The 23,945-nt window shown below is 44.4% G+C and overlaps 1 protein-coding gene across 1 annotated transcript in view; it reads right to left on the bottom strand.

The window, feature by feature from the left end:
- Window positions 1–10,990: 10,990 nt before the first annotated feature.
- Window positions 10,991–23,945, bottom strand: part of jeb (low-density lipoprotein receptor domain-containing jelly belly protein) — a 157,112-nt gene continuing 144,157 nt past the window's right edge. Inside the window, exon 3 of the mRNA XM_084587268.1 lies at window positions 10,991–11,053. Within this exon, the coding sequence (XP_084443394.1) occupies window positions 10,991–11,053 (63 nt within the window). The remainder of the gene's footprint in view (window positions 11,054–23,945) is intronic.

Raw genomic sequence — 23,945 nt, 5'->3', positions numbered from 1 at the left:
GCGTGCTGCGAAAATAAAAAGGGTAGCAAAATATAATAATTCCCGGGGACCGCTTTGAAGAAGCCGCGACGAGAGGCGACGCGTTCCTTGCTGTGATTGTCTGGGATGCAATTGTCTGAAGCGGTGCGCGCGTGCCGTCCTTAGGAGGCCGTCGCACCGAGCTGTCGCGTTGCGCTAACGCTGCACTGTTTCGAGCCCTTCTCCCCCACCGTGGGTCGTGAAAGGAGCCTAGGGAGCGCCGCGAACCTAGAGGGAAAAAAAAAAAAAGAAAACTCGAAAGGGGAAACAGCACCGTTCTTAGCGGTTATGAGGCGCACATATCTCAAGACACCGGCGCTTTTCGTTGTCTCAGCAAACAAGCTTATACGTACTCTCTCGTTTCGAGTTGTTGAGCTTTCTCCGTGCTTTCTCTACTGCTCGTCGTTTGAAAATGTGTAGGTTGCGGAATGATGGTGAAGCAGAAATTTTGAAATCGCTGGGAAAAGGAATTCGTTCTACGGAGTCCCCGTCGACAGTGGGGCGCCTTTTCCTTTTCCTGCTAGCAGCATATACACTGCAGTTCTGCGTTTCGAACGCCTCTCCGATTTGACGAATTTCTTGTCTCTGTGGCGACAACTTTGTATAGTGTCGCCACGTAGCGGTTGTTTCTCGAAGAACAACGTATCTACTTGTTCGTGTGTATATACGCCTGCTGCCACTCGAATTAGCGTTTCGCTTCCCCATTGCACTTATGCTAGCGACCCTCTATATAATGCGAAACTGGGAAGGTGGCCGCTGTTTGGACGTTCAGGCGAGGGCATTCGCATAACCTGTCAATCAGAGATATGCGAGCAGTTACCCTAAGACCGGCGAGCAAATAATTCTTGCAAAAAAACAAACAAACAAACGAACGAACGAACGAACGAACAAACAAACAAACAAACAAACAAACAAACAAACAAACAAACAAACAAACAAACAAACAGAAGGAGGTGTACGAGGATGGCCCGCTTTATCCTCAAGCATGTTGCGAACATCTACGTGTTTCTGCCGCGTCCGAATGGATCTCACTCATCATCGGAAATGGTTTAGTTTACGCTTCACTGCCCTCAGAAGGAGAGAAAAATGAATTACGACGGCTTGTCTTTTCCCGCTAATCGGGCACAGCTGTTGGAAAGAATCGTGTTCATGGCCTTGAAGTCAAAGAAAGGGATGGCGTCGCTGTTCCAAGGGAGAAAGGAAGAAAGGGGACTTTGAAATCGCGTCCTGTGAAGTGTTTACTCGCAAAGAGGAGATCATGTCGGAGCGGGTGGTCGGGGCTGAGCGCTGGGACTCGGTGAGGTGGTCTCAACGGGTGTGCGGCTTCTACCGTGCTCCGCGGTTCCGGCCGGGTGTTTGCTCTGTGGTATTTGCGCTCTTGACGAAGAAGATGATGTAGAGAATCGGTTTATTTGGTTTGCCCTCGCGGTATTCCTTGGCGCGGATACTGTCGCGCTGTTTTTGTTTTTCTTTTTTCATCTGGTTGCTAGCCATAGCAACGCGCCTTTTCTTTTTCACTGATGAAGTTGTAACTGCTTGTGCTCTCGTGAATGGGGCCTTTTTTTACGTCTCATATTGCAAGAGTAGGAAGAAGCTTCAGTCATGAATAACCACGAGGACACTAAAACGATGCGGTATGGACAGACATCAACGCTGCTTTCAACTATTTTTGTGGTTGTTTTTGGGAGCGCTGTTTTCCTGTAATTGCTCTCATAATCAAGTAGACCAGCGACGTGTTTTAGGCGACGTGCTACACAGCACAGCTCATTTAGAACCCTGATCAAGATTCAGACGCTTGAGGCTTTCGCGGAACTGGCCACCAGCACGGAACAGGGTTTTAGGGCAAATAGTTTCTGCAGTTGAACGCCACAGCGGCATTCGGTTGCAACTCTAGGGCCAAGAAACTTATAGGGGTGCGGTTTTCATTATTATACCTTCTCGGTGGCTCACGACCCATATGACTAAAATATTTCCTTGCTACGATATTCACTGGTTTTATAATGTCTGACGAACTGGAGCGTTATCTATAATGCAGCTAGAGCTTTCCTACTTTTACGGGCGGATTTGGTACGCGCAAAACACGGAAAATATAAGTGACCCTGGGAACTTTCTGGATGTAACAACACGATATAGCCCATTGCTTTTGTCAAGAGCTTCCGACCTTAATTAACAAGATTTCAGGAGTTAGAAGCTGGCTGGTCATATGACCTCTTTTTAATGTTTAAAATCCCGCTATATGCTCAAAAGTCCAACGCACGAGAAAACAATAATGATGTTTGTCCCTTGTGAGCGTCAACGCCTGTCCATCGTTACTTAACTTTTTTTTTTTAAAAAACACTTTAAATCCGACAAATTTTGTTCACGCGAGCTCGATGAGCGGATACATTATGCGGTTTTCGAATACCGGTGCTGAGAAGCGCTGCACCGCTCACCAAGCGATATACACTGAAAAGGACATTCCTCCATATTTATGGAGCTTTCAGACTTTTTTTTTTTTTTTTTTTAACGTTTCGAGAATTCTCGCAACAAGGTTTTGACTGAAGGCATGGTACGATTTCTCCCATTATCCATCTCAAGTTTGGCTGCTGGTATGTCTAAGGCGTTCTTTTGGAAAGCGAGAAGTTGGCAATGCAGAGATCTCTGCGTGAGTCTTCTGTCTGCGTAGTTATTTAGCCAGGATTATGCGTCCCGTGACATTCTTTCATGAGAAAGGGAAATACTAGCAGACTTGCGCCTATAGAAGACTTGTCCGCGAGGTTGAAGGAAAGGACTTAAGAGAAAGTGTTGGAAGAAGGGTCGAGCGCGAAGAGTGAGAGACGAGGTAAGGAAATGTCCTGCTTACTGAGTGACGAGCCATGATTTGCACTTGTACATCAGGGGTGCTCTAATGTCGGTGAGGGAAGCGACCGCGCCTTGAAAGAACCGCTCTCGAAGAGGCGCGTGCCTTGAACGCAAAAATACAAGTGATGACGGTGAGCGTGTGACGCAAGAAATAATAGCTGGTGTGATGAGCGCGCATGATAGGGTAAGAAAAGTTGAAAAGAAATATGGAATAAAGAAAAGTGAAGTCGTAACAGGGGACGCAGTGAAAAGAGCACGAACAGTAGTGAGTGATCAGGGCACCGATTTGGGCGCATTTAAAACTGTAGGGAAATTGGGCGAACTTTTGTTTCGGTTGTGCTTTACAGGCGAACGCATTTTTTGTAGTGTCCGCTTGTACATTCCGCCAAAGAAACATATTATAGGTGACTGCGAGGAAGAAAAAAAATCAGCATTCATTCTTCACGGACGCAGGTTTTTCTGCGCTTGGCTGCCTGCTAGTTAGATAACATCGGTTTAATCAATGCTAGCAGCACCTTGACAATCTGACCTTTATCTTCTACGAAGTGCTGGGGACATATGCAAAGTAAATAGGAAAATCAGAAAGCATTCTTCACGAATAGCGTCTGTTTAATCAGTGCCAGCAGCACCTTGACAATCTGACCTTTACCTTCTACAAAGTGGTGATGATATAAGCAAAGTAAATAGGAAAATGTATTGCGCAAAATTTTATTGCTTTAGTTCTCAAACCTTCGCGCTTTAGTCGCCAGGCTCATCCCTGATTCGTTCGTGATATAATGAATTGTTTTATCGATTATGCGAGGGGTAGAGCGAATGCTTATCGCGCATCAGTTTTCGAAAGTCGCCGCCACTCAATTCTCGCGAATTCGGTTACATCATAAAATACGCATTTAAGAAGGGCCGTGCTGCCTCGTTAGACGCATTTGTATGAACGTTTCAGCATAATAGTGCAATCATTAGTATCAGTGGCTGTCGTTTTGAAAGCATGCTGTTTGACCACTGCGAAAAAATTTCAACATAGTTGTTTTTCTATTACTTTGTTTTCGTCTCTTGCCAGATGACGACACCATCCCACAGCGCTGAAGAGCAAAGATGACACGAGTATTGCCCTCAGACAAGTTAGCTAACTTTCGCGCAGCACATTACCCATCACAAGAACATTCGGCAACACTTCTTTGAGACATATCTAGAGTGCGCCAAACGAAAAAGCATGTTGCGGAATAGAGAGCACAGCAGCGAAGAAAACGAAACAAATAACAAAGCACCGTGAAGCGCTCCCAGTTTGAATTTACCACTACAGAATGGACTATCGCCTTTTCGTGAAGCGATGGGAGAACAGGACTGAGCATTCAAAACACAGCACATGATTTGATCTTCATTTAGCTCTTTCTACAACAGTTTTCGCTGACAAGGACAGATTGAGGCGAGACTTGCAAGCTATTCGCAGCTCGTTGGAATACAGTCCACTTGGCTAAAGGCCAATTAATTACGCAATAGTTCATTCAACATGAACTCAGCTCGTTAAACAATCAAAAGGTTAAAGACATTTGATGGTTCTTAACAGTTTGTAAAACCAACTTTAAAGACGGTGATGTCGTTTCAGGCAGAAGGGAAAAAAATGCAGAAATGACATAGCAAGCCATACCATGATCACTTGTGAATATCTGCAGTTCAGTTCCGTTCAGGCGTTCAGTCGTGTCCGACTCTTCTGCAGTACCTTCACATAAACACAATATTAAACAGTGCTTTCAGAAGGCTTCGTTTGTGTGATACGCGAGCACGTCTATAGGCGTACATCAACCACCAGCATAAGTGTACACCCGGGGACAAAAGTCTTCAAACCAAAATTCCTGTTTAAACGCTGTGCGTCTTTGCGCCCAGGATATAAAGCTTAATAACATCTAGCAGAATTGCAACGTCCGAGTTTCGCATCAATAGCAGGTTTGGTCGTGAGGCCTATCCCGGTGTTGAAATCTATCAATTTTTGTTGTTCGCTCCTAGATACATACTTCGGCTGGTTACGATCTGGCGACGTTTATCCCCGGGCGTGTACAGTCAATTTGAATTTCAGTAATAGTAAGTTGAAAGCATGTTGAAAGCATGTTGAAAGCATGTTGAAAGCGTGTTGAAAGCTTGTTGAAACCATGTTGAAAGCATTTCACTAAAGCAGATTGAGCACCGATTTAACGAAAGCACCGTCCAAGTTTGTTGACTAGCTATTAAGCTTAAACAATTGCACGAATATGTGTGCGCAACTCTTCCTTGGAAGCAGGCGTGCAGAAGCACACTAGATTAACACCGTAAGCAAAATAGAGAATCTAAAAAGAACGCCAGCAATAGGTCAAGCGCATATAATGTTTTGAGTCGCGGATTTCTATTCTGTGGTTTCCACTGGCTCAGATCGTGCAAGCAACCTGCACCAATGTTTGAGTTCTTCCGGGAAGTTTGCGTAAACTATGGAGAAACCACGGGTCCACGTTTTCCGCTAACGATTGAAATTAAAGAACCCGTCACGCACGCCTTGCAGGAGAGCACGCCATGGAGGCTAGAGTCTTTCGATCGATTTGGAACGTGTTAGAACGTGCGTCTTCGGAACGTGTGTCTTTGGTTCTACGTGAGCTTCCCGGCCACCAAAACACGTACGGTGACATTTGTTCGAGTCTTCAATGGCGCAGTACCACTTCTACCGAGAACGGCGGCCGAAAGACACGTCATTTGAGTCGTGGCCGATTATTAGACCCTGCAACGTATGTAACGCATTCGCAGACAGCTCCGCCGCACGCAAGCGAGCAATCGTTGGGTTTCCCGTTATACCCCCGTTGTACCAAATCCAACGCCTCCTGGCGATTCAAAGCTGCCCGGCGGAGTGCGAGACATGACGTGACTGACGGCTTTTTGGATGGGACAAAGTGTTGGGACAGGTGGAATTTGAAGCTTCGTCTTCTGCGGTACCTTGCGTGGGTTTCGTATTCCTTCCGAACCTAGCAGGCCTGTTTGATGCGATCGCTAGAGGGTGCCCCAGGTGGCTCAAGAGTAAGATAATGTTAGTGACGCGGAAATCAACTTGGAGAGTGCTCGACTCACAATCACGGAGGCCTGCTACAAGCGCTGCGAAAAGCTCTTTCTCTCTCAATAATAAGCCGATGAAAGACAAAGAATCTGCAAGTCTTGGTTGCGCACAATCACAACGTTTCAGAACGCGGAATTCGCAAACTTCCGCCATTGCGTAGTTTTGTGCGCTGTATGCAGAACGAAAGGTCAGGCTTGCTTCATTGAGCAGGTTCATGACATCGCTCACTTTTAAACAATATAAACCCATTGTTTCTCATTAAGTTTTTTTTTTTTTTTTTTTTTTTTTCACGTAGTATGGCTGTATTACCCAGGCATTCTACATTATGGCGCTTAACGATTTTATACGGAAGGTTACTATGATGGCAACCACAACTGCGTTATTTACGATTTTGAACAGAATGGACCACGTGGACATGAAGCCTTTGTGCGTATTAGGAGATGGAAACGAAAATAATAAGAATAATTTGATTTTGCCTCTCAGTTTCAGCACCGCTTGCCTTAGCGCGTGCCAAAGCACTAGTTTGACTAAAGAACTTACAGTTAGAGTAAGCACCCCCCCCCCCCCCCCCCTTGTTTGATTTGGTCTCTTTTTGGAGGCATTTTAAGGGGAAAAATCTACATCTACATGTACAGACGTCCTGTTCATAACTACGAAGTGACCCGCCGCTATAGACTATTCGACACTGGGAGTTCAAGTTATAGTGTACACCATAAGAAAATAGCTCTTTCTGCGTCGCCCCCTGGACGTTACGAAAGAACATTTCGCGCGCCGCGGACAACACACACCTACTGTCGCTGCTTCCTTTCCCTTGTGTCGAGGAGAAACACATGCTAAGTCTCTTCATCTCAGAATGGGACGGGGTTGTGGAACACGCTGAAGATAGAAAACAAAAACAAAAAAAAGAGGGCAGCTCGGTCGAACATGGAACGCACGTTACGCATCCTATACGCGTCCGAGAAGCAGTAACTCTTGAACACAGTTGTGGACACAGTTTTTTTTTTTTTTTAGTTCTCGGCCCATCTTTTTGTGCCAGAGGACCAAAGCCGCACGAGCTTGTAGCAGCGAACGACAGACACCGCTTCGAGGCAGAAGCTATCTTTTCCCTATTACAAGCTCGGCAGAGCGGTGTGCGTGATGTAAAATATATTATGTATATATGCCGTGCCTTTGAAAGATTGGCGCGGTTTTGTTTTCTTTCTGTTCGTCACCGCGGCACCCGGTGCTCAGAGCGTCCGAGGTTATTCAGTTAAAGCGAAATCTATAGAGAGCAGCCTAGAACGAAACGTGGTTATCCACACACGCACACACTTTCTTTTGTCGCAAGTAGCTGCAGGCGAGCTAACTCTTCGTGTTTGTCTTTTTAATTTCGCAAGTCCCTGGAACTTCTGAGCGAGTTCACTCATTTACTGTGTTTGGCGACGAAAACATATCTTTCTGAAGTTAAACTAAACGTGTGTGACTTCGGGCTTCTCTGTCTTTCCTACCCCCGCTGCCTGTAGAGAAAGAATAGAAATCGTTTCCATGGTGCGTTACATTTGCATATTAAACGGCATTCTCGATAACGGGACCAATATGTAGGACCTGCAACCAGTGGTTGCATAAAGAAAGGCTGGATTCACACTCCGCTTCTGTAAACGTTATGCGTCTTATTTTCGATCGCTCGACGCAGCTTTTAACGCACAGGAGCCCACAGTGCTGCCGTATACTTTGTCTTGATTGTGTCGGCAATTTTAAAGTTGTAGACACGCTTGTCTGAAATTACGGCCTCTTAGTAATTGTATCACATTTGTTACGGCCACACACGTTCTGGTTTGGTCTTCTAAACAGAAAAAAAAAAGCGTCATTACTGTGATTAAGGGAGAGGAATATCTCACGATGGAACTGCGTTCGGCACCCGTCGAGGCGTGGCGCGAAACGAGCGACCTAATGCGCGCAGATGAAGCTGCCGGTCTTTTTTTAACGGAACGATAAAGTTGTCACCAGATGGGGCCACTTATCACTCTTTATAAAGCGCCGTTTTTCTTTTTTGCTCTCGCTCGTAACAGTGTGAGTGGTGCGCCCGCCTTAGGTCAACTGTGTGGGACGTAAGTATGTATACATATAATTTATCTATATATATTTATACGTGTATATATATATAGACTCATCTGTGTACAGACATGTACAAGAGCGTAGTTTGCACAACCCGCATGTATTGCATACGTATTTACATGTAAGACGGACCAACCTAAAGACGAGATGGAGGCGTATATCTTCGAAGGGGAGGAGGGAAAACGCAGATGAGGGATATACGCCAAGGAATAAAAGCTTTTATACGATATTTTATCGACCGGAAAGAGTTCACGCATCACTGAAGAAATTGTCAACATTTTGAACGACGGAAAGCTGTCTGGTGGTCTGCGGAGACAGATACAGAACGCAGTACTTCTTTTAGGATTCCTTACCTAGTCATAGTGGATAAAAAGGCAAGGTATACAGGCTGAACACCTTTAGTTGCCAACATGCTTGAAAGGCTTCACTCCTGCTTCCGATCAGTACTTATAATTTTCCACTTTCACATACAACGGGACGATTCAGAGAGAGAGAAAGAGAAACCTTCCAACTGACCTGTACAAAACTTGGAGAGACATGCGAGAACCAGGAAGTGTAACTGCCCCTGCGTTATGCCGACAAGCAATCCTCGCCTTATTTTCGCAAGTTTAACTGAAGGACGCAGACATCGAAGATTTGCATTACTCTAAGGTCTGCGATACCCAATAACGAATGCCCGTCGGTTCACACATCTGGTCCTAACTACGGCAAAAGCGCTCACGGGAAACAAGATTCGTGCTAGGCAGAGAGAGTTGCATGTGTCGGAGAGAACGGCACACGGATTTGAGACAAATGAGATAAAAAAAAAAAAAAAAAAAAAAAAAAAAAACGCTCCAAAGGACGGGCCGTCATATCTAGCTATGGAAAGCTCGGTGCATGGGCCGTGGCGGATATGAGGAGTTGAACACATGGGGGCTTCCGCGAAACGACTGTACGGGACTGTCATTTCGAGTGTTGGGGGACAGAGAACGTCTGAAGATGACTTGGGGGGTCTTCTGTGGGAGGAGCTGTTCTTAAAGCAGTCGAGAGAGTCACCGAGCCCAGAAACTGGACCAAGGTATCTGCTATTTTGACCGTATTGTATCAGGTCCTAACGAACATTTATATTTTATCAGCGGGGTAGACAGTGTCGATTTCCACAACGACTGAATCCCCGAAAATTTTGCGCGTTGCGTTCTGCCGAACCTAACTCCATCTGCATAAGACGGAGTAACTCCATTTCCAGATTTCCCTGTTCATTATGAGAATTCGAAACCACTACTACCATTTCGTGAAATGAAAAAAAAAACAAAAAACAAAACAAAACAAAAATGTCGAGCATGGAGGAAGGAAACAACTTAGGAGAGGCCCTGACGTCATTTTTTTGAAGCCGGCGCGGCCGCGCCGCGACCGGAAGCTGCAACGCCTCTCCTCCCCCTTTACCCTTTCTCCGCGACGCTCACGTACCTAGGGCCCTTAGCAACGCTGTTGCTAGTGGCCCGAGTTTCCATAGCAACAGCGTCGCCGTTGCTAATGGCCCGACTTGGCTAACCCTAAATTTTGACGTCACTTCCGCCACACTTTCTCCAATGCATTGGGAATGGCAAGGGCCTCTCCTAAGTTGCTTCCTTCCTCCATGATGTCGAGGTTATCGGCTAAGGGTTCTCTGTTCCCGGTGACTCCCGCTCTAGGTTGGGGAGTAAGGTGACTACCTCATTTTCTTTCCCATTGAGAGAGTGCTTTTGTTATTCTTTCTCTTCTTTCATTTCACGCAGACGGGGTAACACACGCCACCAGAGTAGAAAAATAAGCTCAACCACGCACGAGACAAAGAAACGGAGCACAGAACAGCGGCGGCGGCGCAGCGCGGATTGTCGACGACGAGTTCATCTGTCGCTCTCTTTCCCGGGTGTCGGAGGGAAGATAGGGAATAAACGAGGGAGTTTCATATGCGCTGGAACTTGGTATACAGAACTCGAGCAGCTTTGGAATGCCTAGAATAACCGTTGCCTCGCTCCTTCTTCGCTCCGATCACTTGTAGCGGGAAGGGACGCACGGAGGATGGGGAGAGTGCGAGCTGCCAGCGAAAAGGCAGCGCTTAGCGAGCAGCGTTGGAGCCAGGTGGCAGCCTCAGTATCTCTACTCCACATGAGGTGGTGGCCCAGACGATCCGGAATTCTTCACTTGGGACCTAATGACATATTACGGCGTTTTACTTTTAACTGTTTCTCTCTTCCTCCTCCTCCTTTTATTTAATGGGATTAGCCACTTCAGCGTGATCGCCCTGCTTGGAGAAATAAGATCCTCGTTCCGAGGCTAAATCCAGTGATTTAGTCCGATCGTGGGGTTATTTTACGAACAGTGCCCGGACGTAGCACTTAAACTTTGGCTTTTTGATTGTGTCCTCTTACGGACAAGCGAGTAAATTTTCCACAACTGTTCATGTCCCCTAGATTTATAAGCAGGACTTGGTAAGGAAGTGAGGGAATAGACTCTTAAAAATCACCCTAATAGCAAGGAAACAAATAAATGATGGCATCTGCAGTAAGTAGCCATCAGGAATGAAATAGGAGGATCCCAAGGGTGCAGCTCAACCTCTGTTAGCGACGATCACACGCACATACTCCCGACACCCTTGTTGTCGTCTCGAATCGAGGGCATTTACACAGGAGACAGAGAGAGAGACCAGTGGAGGGTGCTGCATGGTTCCTTCGCGGCTCGCGAAGTAGTGGAGCTCCGATGTCTTCTCCCGGACGTCGCAGCTGGGTCAGGACGTTGTTCTCCGGACTAGTGACGAAACATTTGGCGGCGAACTTGAGTGACCGCAATTTTTCGCACTTGTGCGGTTGTGGCGAAAAGCTCGAATCCGTAGAGGCGACGAGGAAGCGAAGCTCCCATGCTCTGTGGCCTCTCCGGACTCGACCTTGACCAGCCAGGCGTTGACCTTTTGTCGGTGTGGGGTGCCCCGTCGTAGGTGAGGGGCCGTGTTCAGTAGCGGCCTCGGGCCCACCTTAGGAGCGCGTCGGCTAGCACGTCCAGGTGAGCCTTTGTCTGCGAAGGGTCGGGGCCAAGGAGGTAGAGGAATAAAAAGAAAAGACAAATTTAGTGCAAGCAAACCTCAGTCTGCTATATTGCATCAGTCAGCAAAACGCTGTCAAATACCATCGGGCTCAATTTATCACTGCAGTTGGTTAAGTGAACGTATACCTCAGGGGCACAGCGTAATAGAAGGGTAGTGTTTTGCAATTAGTTTCACGCCCTGTCATTTAAGAAAAACAGTCTTGACATTTGTAGACGTATATGAAGAACACGTACGAAACAGCTCAGCAATTCTGCAATGCTATCGCTCTTTCGCTACGAAGTAATCTAAACTCGGTTGTTTAATGCGTCTGAATGGAAGAAAACGTCTTTTCGAAGGAAAAATGAATATATTGTCCAAGGCGAAGGGAGAGATTATTAGAGAGCGAGTTGATATTAATATATACATGAGAACCTTCCCGGCTACGATACCATAAAACTCGTCCAACCAGCAGCATATTGGAGGAGGAAAAAAAACTTACAACAGGGGTACTTTGCATTACGTCGTTATGTAAATGTTCTCCGAACATTCACTTTATGAATGCTTCGAACAAATGGCCCATACATTTTAATTTCAACATCCGCTTTGTCGAGGTCTAAATGATGATAAACTGTGTCAGTACCGAGCAGGCGGTGTAGGTTGCGTTGGGGCTTTTGCTTTCATTTTTTCATGGGTGTGCCTTGAGAGTCCCTAAAGACGACAGAGCAGCGCTCTAAGGAGCCGGTAATGAATTGAAACGGCGTACATAGGCGCTCAAAAATATTTTTTTTTTTTTTGAAGAAGGCTTCAAAGCGATGAAGATTTTCGCCGAGCAGAAAGAATTATTTTCCGTTGCCTTGGCAATGAGATGATTGGAAAACGAACTGCTCGATTATACTCGCGCATAAAGGAGTGCAACTATTTTTCCTTGTTCGAAAAGGAGAAGCTTGCCTGGCCAGTATGCTTGCTGATCAGTCGGAAATATTGGTTTACAAGGTCGCCTGTTTCGAAAACCGAAGTTACAAAAGAAGGGACTGAATTTAAAAAGGTATAATAGTTAAACTAAGCATTAAGGAAGCACTAACGAGCTGACTTCCTAGCCCATCCACATGCCAGCCTAATAACTCTCACTCACTCACTCACTCACTCACTCACTCACTCACTCACTCACTCACTCACTCACTCACTCACTCACTCACTCACTCACTCACTCACTCACTCACTCACTCACTCACTCACTCACTCACTCACTCACTCACTCACTCACTCACTCACTCACTCACTCACTCACTCACTCACTCACTCACTCACTCACTCACTCACTCACTCACTCACTCACTCACTCACTCACTCACTCACTCACTCACTCACTCACTCAATTAGTGATTCTTAGTTACCTCTTGCTCATCAACAAGTAAATTATTCCATGCATATGCCACACTCGTAAGTTTCCGAAGTCCTTGGCGTTGCCAGGTGCAGCATACCGTCAAGCTTGGAGAAGACAAAAATAATTTGCACACAGTACCGAGTCGCTAGTACAGATTGAGTATATTTTTCCAACAGCTGGAGTCCCGTAAGAGACGCGGCGTTCCAGTGAATCTGCCTTGTGCTTCGTACCGCCCATTCTCTTGAGGCGCGGGGAGTGAGTTCCGTTTTCAATGTTAATTTGCTACCGCCATAAGAGAATGCCGCGTCTCCAGGGAACGAGATGAAAGTGAAAGACTAGCATCTGCAGCGCCAAGGAAACGGTATCGATGAGTGATGCGGCCTCTCCTGTTTTCTCCTTTTCGCATTTCTCTTTCTCCTTGGAGAGTTGATTCAACGGGACGGAGCTCGCAGAAAGAGAATGGATTTGTTTACGCCCTGCAAATAACTGTCAGGTTTGGAGCAACCCTCCTTTACCGTTTTATTTTCCTTCTTTCGTTTTTTGACAATTATTCTGCTTTCTTTTCAGCAAGAACGTAAGGTTGCCGAGTGAAATGTCATTGCGCATGGTGTTCTGTCGCTTAATAATTGCGTTGGGAACAACACACGTTCATGATTTGGGACTAAGAATTTCATAATAACCTAGAAAAGCAGAAAAGGAAGTGGAAAAAGCACATAATTATCCCCAATGTCAGCTGGAATTTATCAGAGGAAAAAAACTGAGGAAAGAGCGTAAAATATTGGGAAGAGGTAATAAATAACATAGTGGGGCATGCCACCTGTGCCTCATCGTAACGTGAAACATCCGTAAGAGCAGCGCTATTTCTTATTGAGATGTGCTTGCATGTAATGTCCAAGGTGAATCGGGAATCAGCGAATCAGAGCTCAATGTTAAAGTCGTTCTGGCATTGGAATGGCTCGTAATTGGATTGCTCTTAAGGTGTCACAAGTGACGCTGGCCAATAGTGCAGTAATCATGACTGCGGCCTATCGCGCGTCGAGAAAGTTTCTGATTTCAGGTACTGTATGGCTTGCTGTTCTCCGCTGTTCGCTCCCATACGGTGCGTGTTGTGACTTCAGCATTGCAATTGAGATGGGCAGCTTAAGTACCATGGCGTGTGCTTTTTGGTTCGTTTTATGTACCTGAGAGGGGTTTCCCATTTGGCAACCGCTAGCGGTGCGCTCGTTTTTGTACTTTAGGGCCCGGTGCCGTGACCGGAAATGTGTGATCACTCATTACCAGAGTTCAGACGAAGAAAATTGGGTGTAGCACTGATGCTTCGAAGGCATGCAGCAGTCGTGAACTATTGCTAAGTGTGCGGCTGCACAGCTCTCCGCTGAAGCTTTTGGAGAAGACACGAATGCAAAATGGGATCATCGTAGGGCGACGAGTTAAGAAAGTAAACTGCTACCTATGAATACAAATCGACGCAACCAAATTAAAAAAAAAATAAGCACGGAGATAGCATTGCTTAGCGTCAATCAGATAACAAATTTTGTTTCTTACGGTGCGGGTAGTTTGCACGAGGCGGTCGATTAGATGTCACAGCTCACGGTTTAAATAATGTTTGAAGGTTCGTCGGTTGATAAAATACCCATTAGAGATGCGCCTTGTTGAAATAAAGAGAGCGCAACCTAACTCAGCGCTAGTTTGCCACGCCTCATGACGTAATAAACGTTTATTTCACAATGACGACCGAACTACTCGCAGGCGTGTCCGTAGCAAGTTAGCCAAACAGTACGTGTTTGCTAGGTGTCGCCCACCGTTCTGGCTGTAAATTCGTTTACCTCGATTTTTCGTGCCCTTTGCGATGGCGGTTGGTTGACGCCGGCGCATCGAAGGCGAGATCTGGGTTTGCCGCTATCGGCCCCGTTTCCTGCGCGATATGCACTTAGCGCTCCTCGTTCATGCGAATTACCGCATATGTCCCGCTGGTCATTCGTAAAAATGAACAAATGTCGCTACATCAAAGCAGGGAACCAAATAGTGCCTATGAAATGCGTGATATGCCGCAGTGGCTCAATGGTGAGGTCGCTCGGTTGCTGAACCCGGATTCAATACCGGCCGTGTTTTGGTGGAGGCAAAATGCAAAACGCCCGTATGCTCTGCAATACGAGTGCAAGGTAAGGAAGCTCAGGTGGTCGAAATTGCCCGGCGCCCATGCATTAAGGCGCTTATAGCCTGAGACGCTTCGAGACTCCATAGACCCCGGAAACGAAAACAAATCCGTGACCTTAGTAAGCAAGTATGTGGCCTTATAATAATAACTCTAGACAATTTGTATGCGCCGCGTAGTTTTCTCTTATTTTAATCGCGATATTTATTTCGTTCGCGCTCTACATTTGTTGAAACAGATTGATGGTAACATATATCTTTTATTCATTTTGCCTTTCGCGACCCCTCAAGCTTGCCCAGTTCTCGTGATTTGAGGGTGCGTCTCAAGCATTTTTCATATGATTGAGGGTGATAACGTTTAATTGAAAGAAAAAAGTGACCAAATAGTGCGACTGGAAGCCACGTAGGCTATTCAGATATGCTAAAATAAAAAAAATCAAAGAACGCTTAGTTTTTCAACTTCAACTTCAACCCCGCTATTCGTATTTCTTCTCGGCGCGCATATGCATAGGTAGTAATAAGATTCAGCTATATATATTTATATATCAGACAACTTTATATTTATTGGAACCTCATTACAAGCGCGACGGCAATAAATTCAAAATGCGGAAACCGTAAGCTCCGCGCTGTTTGTATTTATTTTTATGGCTATAGTCTCTAAAATATTCCAGGCAGTATGCGAGAAGCATCCACTTCTAAGACACCGAACACATGATGGTTTTCCAGCAAGCAGCATCATTTCCTCATGCCGAAAATACTCGTCCAGAACATCCACAGATGTTAAACCGCATTGTGAGGCCGCGACGTCGCGGGCTCGCGCTTTCTGGGTGGATGCTTGCTAGTGAATAAAAACAAATCCGGCCCGAATTGATGCACTCGCGATGAAGCGTCAAAGAGGATTGTAACATCACTAGCACAGCCCGGAGCAACGATTGAAAGACACGCCAGAACAGCGCCGACGCTCGTGGAGCGGCTGCTTGATCGGCGGCTCCTCCGTTGGTGGCGCGTATGTCAGTGCGCTGGTGGCGCCGCCCGACGATTGCAGGTTCCCTACTGGCGCCTCGTATGTATGTATGTATGTATGTATGTATGTATGTATGTATGTATGTATGTATGTATGTATGTATGTATGTATGTATGTATGTATGTATGTATGTATGTATGTATGTATGTATGTATGTATGTATGTATGCGTGTGTGGTTATGTATGTATGTATGTATGTATGTATGTATGTATGTATGTATGTATGTATGTATGTATGTATGTATGTATGTATGTATGTATGTATGTATGTATGTATGTATGTATGTATGTATGTATGTATGTATGTATGTACGTACGTACATACATACATACATACATACATACATACATACATACATACGTAAGTGCGTATGCCGGTCATATTGTAAGAATTAGTTAAAACGCTTGCTACTATTAAATTATATACCTTACGGATATACTCATAATTTTATCCGCCATAGCGAGAACTTCCGGTAGGGTTAACAGACGTGCCTATTCTTGAATTAGGGAATACTGGGGCAAGAAGGAGTTGTAAACTTTGGTGTTTAAGTGAGCGGTGTAACTTTTTTTAAAAAATCTGTATGATCCAAATTTTACCATTATAATTATTCTTGATACTGGGCAGAAGTTTTATTTTTCGTTTTCCTCCGTTCACTTGATGTAAACACACACACACACGCACGCACGCACACACACGCACACACACGCACACGAACGCACACGCACGCACGCAGGCACGCACGCACGCACGCACGCACGCACGCACACACACACACACACACACACACACACACACACACACACGCACACACACACACACACACACACACACACACACACACACACACACACACACACACACACACACACACACACACACACACACACACACACACACACACACACACACACACACACACACGCACGCACGCACGCACACACACACACACACACACACGCACACACACACAAAGGATTTGAAGAGAGAGCAACAAAGCGACCTTTTTGTGAACGCCGAAACTGGCGTCAACAAACACAAAGGCAAACTCAAAAGTGCGTCAGAACGAACAAAGCGGCACGAGAAAGCAGAGGTCGCTTCCTTGCGTGCAAAGCCGCGAGATTTTCTTGAAAGATTGAAAGGTGTGTGCAAACAGGGAGCTGAGAACGAGGCTCTGACAGTGTGGCTGTGGGTAAACAAGGAAGTAAGGTTGGGACGAAGGAACTGTGAGTGCAGAAACAAAATAAAAATTTTTATGCATGGCAACAGACGATTCTAAGTGAAGCAAAAGGCATGAGCCGTTTGTTGCAGTTTTATCAGGAACACTCTGCTCGTGAGTGGAAGGAAACTGACTGCGGGAAGGTATGAACACCTTATACAAAAAAAGTATTTTGCAAGTTTGAACACAGGTCGTAGTAAAAGAATGAAACACGCATGAAATTCACAGCGTCTTTTAATGTTGGTGTTATATCAGATACAAAGAAAAAAAAATATATATATATATATATATATATATATATATATATATATATATATATATATATATATATATATATATATATATATATATATATATATATATATATATATATATATATATATATATATATATATAGCCCGCTGCAGGTTGAAACGACGAGTACAATAATATGTTTCTTTAAATGAAGCGTACACTTCGCTCTATAATTTTTTAAAGCGGCCGAATACGGTAAATGTTCTCGCATATATATATATATATATATATATATATATATATATATATATATATATATATATATATATATATATATATATATATATGCGTGTTATGTTATTGTGTAACAGATATGCATATATACATGTTAAAGATCTAGATATATAAGCTGTCGACGTGTCTATCTACCTAAAATACATTTGCGTCAAACGAAAAGTAACTTGTAGCAAGGTGGAAAGTCGGGCCAGGTATAATCTGATTCACAATGTGGTTTACACTAAAAAGGAAGGCCAAGGTTGTGGTGTGAGGATCAAGGACGTGTTGTGTCTCTCTCCCAACTTGGTCCTGCTTTTTGGAGCAAAGTATAAAATGAATCAAAACTGAAATTTGCAATTTAATATTTGTTTGGTATGTTGGCACTCGTGGGATCACAATTTTCGGAAGTAATCAGGCTCGCATGTGTGGGAAACAATATTGAATTGCCATTTCGACTACATGCGGCAATAAATCTCTGGACTTTTTGTGCATCCTTCACGCGTTGTCACAAATAAACTGGCTAGGATTTGACCGCCAAATTGCGAAAGTGTGCCTCACAAATGTACACGGTTGCAAATATTTCTTAAACTCAATAAATGCCTCGTTAGGGATGAATTACTTAACGAAATATTTGGTATGTTGACAGAGAGTGAACGCCCTCGAGTCAGTTTTAAGATTTGCGAGATGCTGCCCGCATTTTGTTTGCTGTCATTTTGTTTGCTGTCATCAGCCTGACTATACCCACTGTAGGGCGAAGGCCTCTCCCATATTTCTCCAATTTATTTATTTATTGACAAGGTACCGCAAGGTACCTTGTCAATAAATAAATCAGGCAACTTTCTGATCGGTGGCCGAAACCCCGCTCGGCAAGAACTGTAGACTTGTTCAAGTACGTGCCAGGAATGGCGACAAATGGCTTTTTCGTTCTAGACAACTGGCTTAACGCGTTGCTTTCGGCTTCCTCCTCCTGAGGCACGTTGACGCCACGAAAAAGCAAGCGCCCGAGTGTGTGCAGCCCAGACATGTGGATGAAATAGTAATGCCTGCAGGCTGCATCTAGTCTCTCAGAGTGGGAGAACCGTTTATTCTGGAGTTTTCACAATTTCCTCGACTTTCATCTCATTTATAAGCTGCGGCCTCTTCAAGGCTTGGAAAGACGTATTACTGCCTTCCCTGGTGCGTCAACAAAACCCTGTGATTCGTTTCAGAAACCTAAATACAAGATGCGCCGGAGTGAATCCTGGCGCAGTCCCACGGAAAAAAGAGCGATCGAAAGACAAGAAAACAAAGAGTGCTTGAAGTAGCAGTAATCTGTTGACGACCTCAACGATCCTGAAATCAAATTGACCACCTCCGTATGGACGTTTGCTTTGCCACAGCACTCAATACGTTAGCAGTGAAAACTTTCAAGCTTTGATAACCAACAAAATAAAAGACTGGTGCAGGTTTTTATTGCTCTCGTTCACAGGTGGGCGCCTTTGACAGAGAGCACATGGCACCTTGTGGTGCACCCATGTTGCCAAAGTGGAAGCAACAGCCGCTGCTGTTTAGATTTTGCGTACATGCTTGGAAGCTGGGTAGCGCGGTGTAGCGCAAATATATTCCCCTTTTTTGTGTTCTGACGGAGCTGTTCGTGCATCGTAGCACGTGCAGGCGCTTTCGTTTTGCCTACATTATCGGCGAAAGTTCTGACAGGATTACAAAACTGAAGAAGTTGAATAGGAGATGAGACTTGAAACGCAGATTTTTTCCGTGTGCGTGCATATGTTTGCGTGTAGGTGTATGTATGTATGTATGTATGTATGTATGTATGTATGTATGTATGTATGTATGTATGTATGTATGTATGTATGTATGTATGTATGTATGTATGTATGTATGTATGTATGTATGTATGTATGTATGCATGCATGCATGTATGTATGTATGCATGTATGTATGTATGTATGTATGTATGTATGTATGTATGTATGTATGTATGTATGTATGTATGTATGTATGTATGTATGTATGTATGTATGTATGTATGTATGTATGTATGTATGTATGTATGTATGTATGTATGTATGTATGTATGTATGTATGTATGTATGTATGTATGTATGTATGTATGTATGTATGTATGTATGTATGTATGTATGTATGTATGTATGTATGTATGTATGTATGTATGTATGTATGTATGTATGTATGAGGACACTTGGTAATCATCTCAATGCACTAAAATGACGGTTAACAAGATCAACCTTTGCTTCTACTATGTGCGTTTTGTGATAATTACAGACGAGGTTTCTTAGGCTTGGTGCGGATAACTTGAAGGGTTTGTCACCGCGATTTATATACATCTGTGAAAAACACCTGCCTTCCGTGTCTATATTTCATTTCGTGCGGCGAACATGAGTGTTAAACTCAAAACACGAACATTCCTAATAGTCTAGGACCGTAAAATTTCAATATTGCGTGGTGTGTCCAGAGACAAAGAATACTGGGGACGATTGCGATTCTCTGTGCGGAATTCGAGCGTAGGGATTAAGCGTTCTTTTTGTGATAATGAGGCGAGAATTTTGAGACGTGTGTATGTTTAGCTACAATTCCACTATTAATTTTTCTCACAAGCCAAAGAGGATTTCTCAGAAGAAGAGAAAAAATAGCCATGAGTCACGGTATGGACGATAAACGTTGTATGTAGAGACCTGACTGCAAGGTGAATAAAAATCCTACATGAAATGCGTAATGTGTGCCGTTTTAAGCGAAAGGCTTGTTTGTGTTATGCAACACAACTTGGGCTCTGAAGCTCACCTTGAAATTACTCCTAAATACAATGTATTAATGATGGAGTCGGTAGATTCCCTTAGCAATGTGGGATATCTCAGTGTTTTTACGAGCGGATTGGCAAGAATCTTAGAAATTTCGTGAATGTTGCGCTGACACGCATGTTCACGGCGAAGCACCGATTCGTGTTTCACCCTTGGTGAGCCGTAAAGTGATGTGCGCTTGTTAGTAAAACAACGTATGAACATGCCTTGTGAGAGACAACGAAGGGTTACATATAAAAAGGAATAAAGTTCTGAAAAGTAGATGGGTTAGTATATATAAAAATAAGTGCCTTTTCAAAAAAAAAAAAAAAAAAAAAAAACAAATCCCATGGACGAAACGCTTCAAATGAAATGTGCACTGCCAGTGATGGCTGAGTTCCTGCGGTGAGCATTGCATTGCTGAAATTGCTGCATTGATCACCTGTTTGGTAAAAAAAAATAAAGAAATGCGAATGAAAAGTGTAAGAGGAGAATAGAGATGAAAATGACCGCAAGTTTCGATGTGCGTCCCTTGTTCAACGAACAGGAGAAAAAAAAAAAAAGGAAAGAGAAGGGGGGGGGGGGGGGGAGGGTTGAGGCGAAAAATTAAATGTGAGGAAATTTTCCATTTTTGGATGTCTGCGCAAATTGACCGTCAGCTGTCCGAAAGCTGTGCATACACTGGTGCCATCGGCTCAGGGGTAATTCGATTTAGGCGAAGGTTTTTTGAGATCACGTGAATACAGATGGAATGAAAATGTTCTATTATTTTTTTTTTGCACAAAAATGAATACTCCTTCTTGCCTCGCTCTTTACGCGTTTCAGAGAAGCCATCGCTTTTATAGGCTTAAAAAAATAAAAACAAGCAGCAAATTGCGATACCACACGGAATTGCCGACATTTCTTGCGGAAAGCCCGCTGCTACCAGTCATAAGTGGCCATTGAAATGGATGTAGAAAACGAGCAAAATCAATAATGACTTTCCTAGAGCAGTTGTGAATACGCTGAGTGTTAGGGGTAATGTTTTACTGCAATTCGTGCATGACACACCGTTTCTTTTTCATTTGCATGGTTATTCTAGAAGTAAGGACGAAATGTCCTTGCTTGGTGATGTACGTCAGGAGAGGAACATTTTTCAGCAAGTTCTGGTGAGGCCTTGCAGCTTTGTATTTTGCTCCGTATGCGTTAAAAATGCAGTCTTCCTCATATGCCTGCATAGGTGAGCGGGGTTAGAGTGACTCTGATGTTTTGAGTAACTTCGAGCGAGCTTCCTGGCCTTTTATGAATACCTTGACGGCATGAAACGGTATACCGCCAAATCCGTACCGACAGTTGATGCGGCATCTATCAAGTGATTTGCATTTACATACAAAATGTGGCAAAATATCTTTTCTAACTTGCTTGCAGAATTTACGGCACATTTAGGATATTTAGTACCCGAAACCACGCCACTGACTTAGATAGCCTTCATCAAACATTTGTCTAAAGCAATGCTAAAGCGGGCAATTAGTCGGCAATGTAACAAAAAGCGGTTTTTGCCTTTCGTCCACCGCTATTACAGCGTCAACCTGAACTAAATTATCATCGGTATGGCTCGACCAGTTAGTCTAAATGATATTTGTTAATATAAGCAATTGCGGTTGCGCCTGCGACTGAAGGTTCCATCATCAATATGTAAAATGCACAAAGGAAGAGCACAAACACACGCACCAAGAAGTCTGTCCTTTTTTGACGTCCAAAAAGCCACCTACTCTTGCCACACCAGAAAGACTTCAATTGAAAATGAGTCCAAATGTATACGACTTCCTTGTTTCCGTAAATTGGTAATCCTTGATAACTTTTTATTTCTGTCCGCAAAGAAAAGGGACACACCGTTTATTCTCTGTTTTACGTACTCGTGATATTCCTTTTATAAAGAAAGCATTTCTATTGTTGCAAGATTAGCCTGCAGCTATAGTTAGGTGGGTGAAAATTTTAATAATCTTCTTGTCGAAGAGAAGCGTAGTAGCACAATGCTTTATGACGCAAAAAAAGAGGGAGGAAAAGAACAAAGAAAAAAATGCGAATGTCGGTAACGAAAAAGGATTCGAGAGAGTCATTTTGAGTGCCGCCAGGAGATGACCCTGACCGTGCGCCCTTAAGAGATTGCGACGCGGGTCGCTATAAGGCCGTGTTAAATGGTTGCCACGGAGAATTGGTCCTCAGCGAGAATAAAAGGTAGTAAAAGGAAAATGAATGGGGATATGTGACAACAACGTCCAGGCTGCGCTGAGTTAACTCGAGTGCCGGCATCAGAGACGAGCAGCGGAAAGCCATGCGCCCGCGCTTTCGTGTTAAAAAATGAAATCAAGAAATATAGAAGCCTGGAAGAGTAGAAAGGAGGGTGCGCATCAAAATGCAAAAGAAGATCAAGACAGAAATATGGAGGCATCCATTAAAAGGAGTCTCGCACTGTTGCTTAAGCGGAGCTGACAACTTCCCCAGAAACGCCTTCTTATATCCATCCAGTTGCCTTCGAGAGGAGAGGGTAGGGGGAACGGTGGCCCCCGTGGCGTGCACGCGAAAGCACACGGACCCTTCCTAACGACGTTCCCTGCTCTCGCAGCAACACGGGTGGGTAAAACAAAATGGTGTAGAAGTGTCGGATGAAGTTTGGAGCAGAAGATCAAGAAAGGCTGAGAAACGCGAAAGGGGGGAGGGGGGGGGAGGAAAGAAGTGGGCAAAGATGCATTTTATAGATGCTTTACTGCAACTACCCATCATCCCTGTCGCTAGCGCTCTCACTTGTCTCTTTCTAATGCACGCTCAAGCGCACTTTCCTTGGGCGACGATAACCGAGCTTCTTTTTAGCCTCTTCGGGTGCTCGCTGCCACTGCTGTTGCACGTTTTCCGTTGGGCACATAGTTGCGAAGCGTCGAATATATATGTGCGCAAAACCATCCGGGCAGGGATGAGCTAAAAGAAAAAGAAAAGAAAGCCACTCCGAAGCGTTTCTGCTTTCCTTTTGAGAGGAGCGCCAAGAGAAAAAAGAATAGCGAGCGACACTAATTTCACTTTTAAAACACAGGCGTTGCGAAAGAATAGCGCGATGTCATGATTTGAGCCATTTTCTTTTTTTTTTTTTCACGTGAGAAATTAATTTGGACTAATTGCGAGCGAACAGCGAAGGCTAGAGAAAAACGAGCCAGCGTACAAACAAGAAAAGCGAGCGTTTCGTATAACTGCACAAAAGGAAACACTTTGTAGAAGGGCATGGTGAAATGAGCTCATATTTGCAAATGTTGCTCCGTGCTGACTGTTGCGCCATCCTTGAACTTAACAAGCCCCCTCGACACCATCACAGGGAGCTTATTTTTGCTTTTCTTATTCGGAGAGCGAGGACGGTGTGTCTCTGGAACGGTTTATTTACAGGAGGCATGGAGGTTGCAGTTCTGCTGGTCGGTGAACATCAAGGGATTCTGAGTAAATTTCGAGCGCGGGCCGGTCGTTGCGTAAAGCATCGTTCTAGGCTTGTCTTCCGAGATATAATGTGGGCGAAACTGTGCTGTTTGCTGGAACACACTCCATGACATCGTATTGCTAACCCTGTGATTGTGGTGATTTGTTTGGGAAATATGCATGAGAAAGGCTGCTTTTGTTTTTTTATTGCAGCAAGGAAAGTCCCTTTCCGCCCCGCATCAGTTCACTCGTCCTAGTTTTGAGTCTTCCGGGGGATGAAGAAAAGGGGAGAGTAGGGAAGAGTGAACTATTACGAGTAAACCTGAATACAAGTTCTCAAGAAAAACTACCTAAAAGCCA

The sequence above is a fragment of the Amblyomma maculatum genome, chromosome 1 (genome assembly GCF_055883805.1).
Source record: "Amblyomma maculatum isolate TAMU_Amacu chromosome 1, ASM5588380v1, whole genome shotgun sequence".
NCBI classification, from domain to species: Eukaryota; Metazoa; Arthropoda; class Arachnida; order Ixodida; family Ixodidae; genus Amblyomma; species Amblyomma maculatum.
Note: the sequence above shows the minus strand (reverse complement) of the source record. Positions and strands in the feature narration are given on the sequence as shown.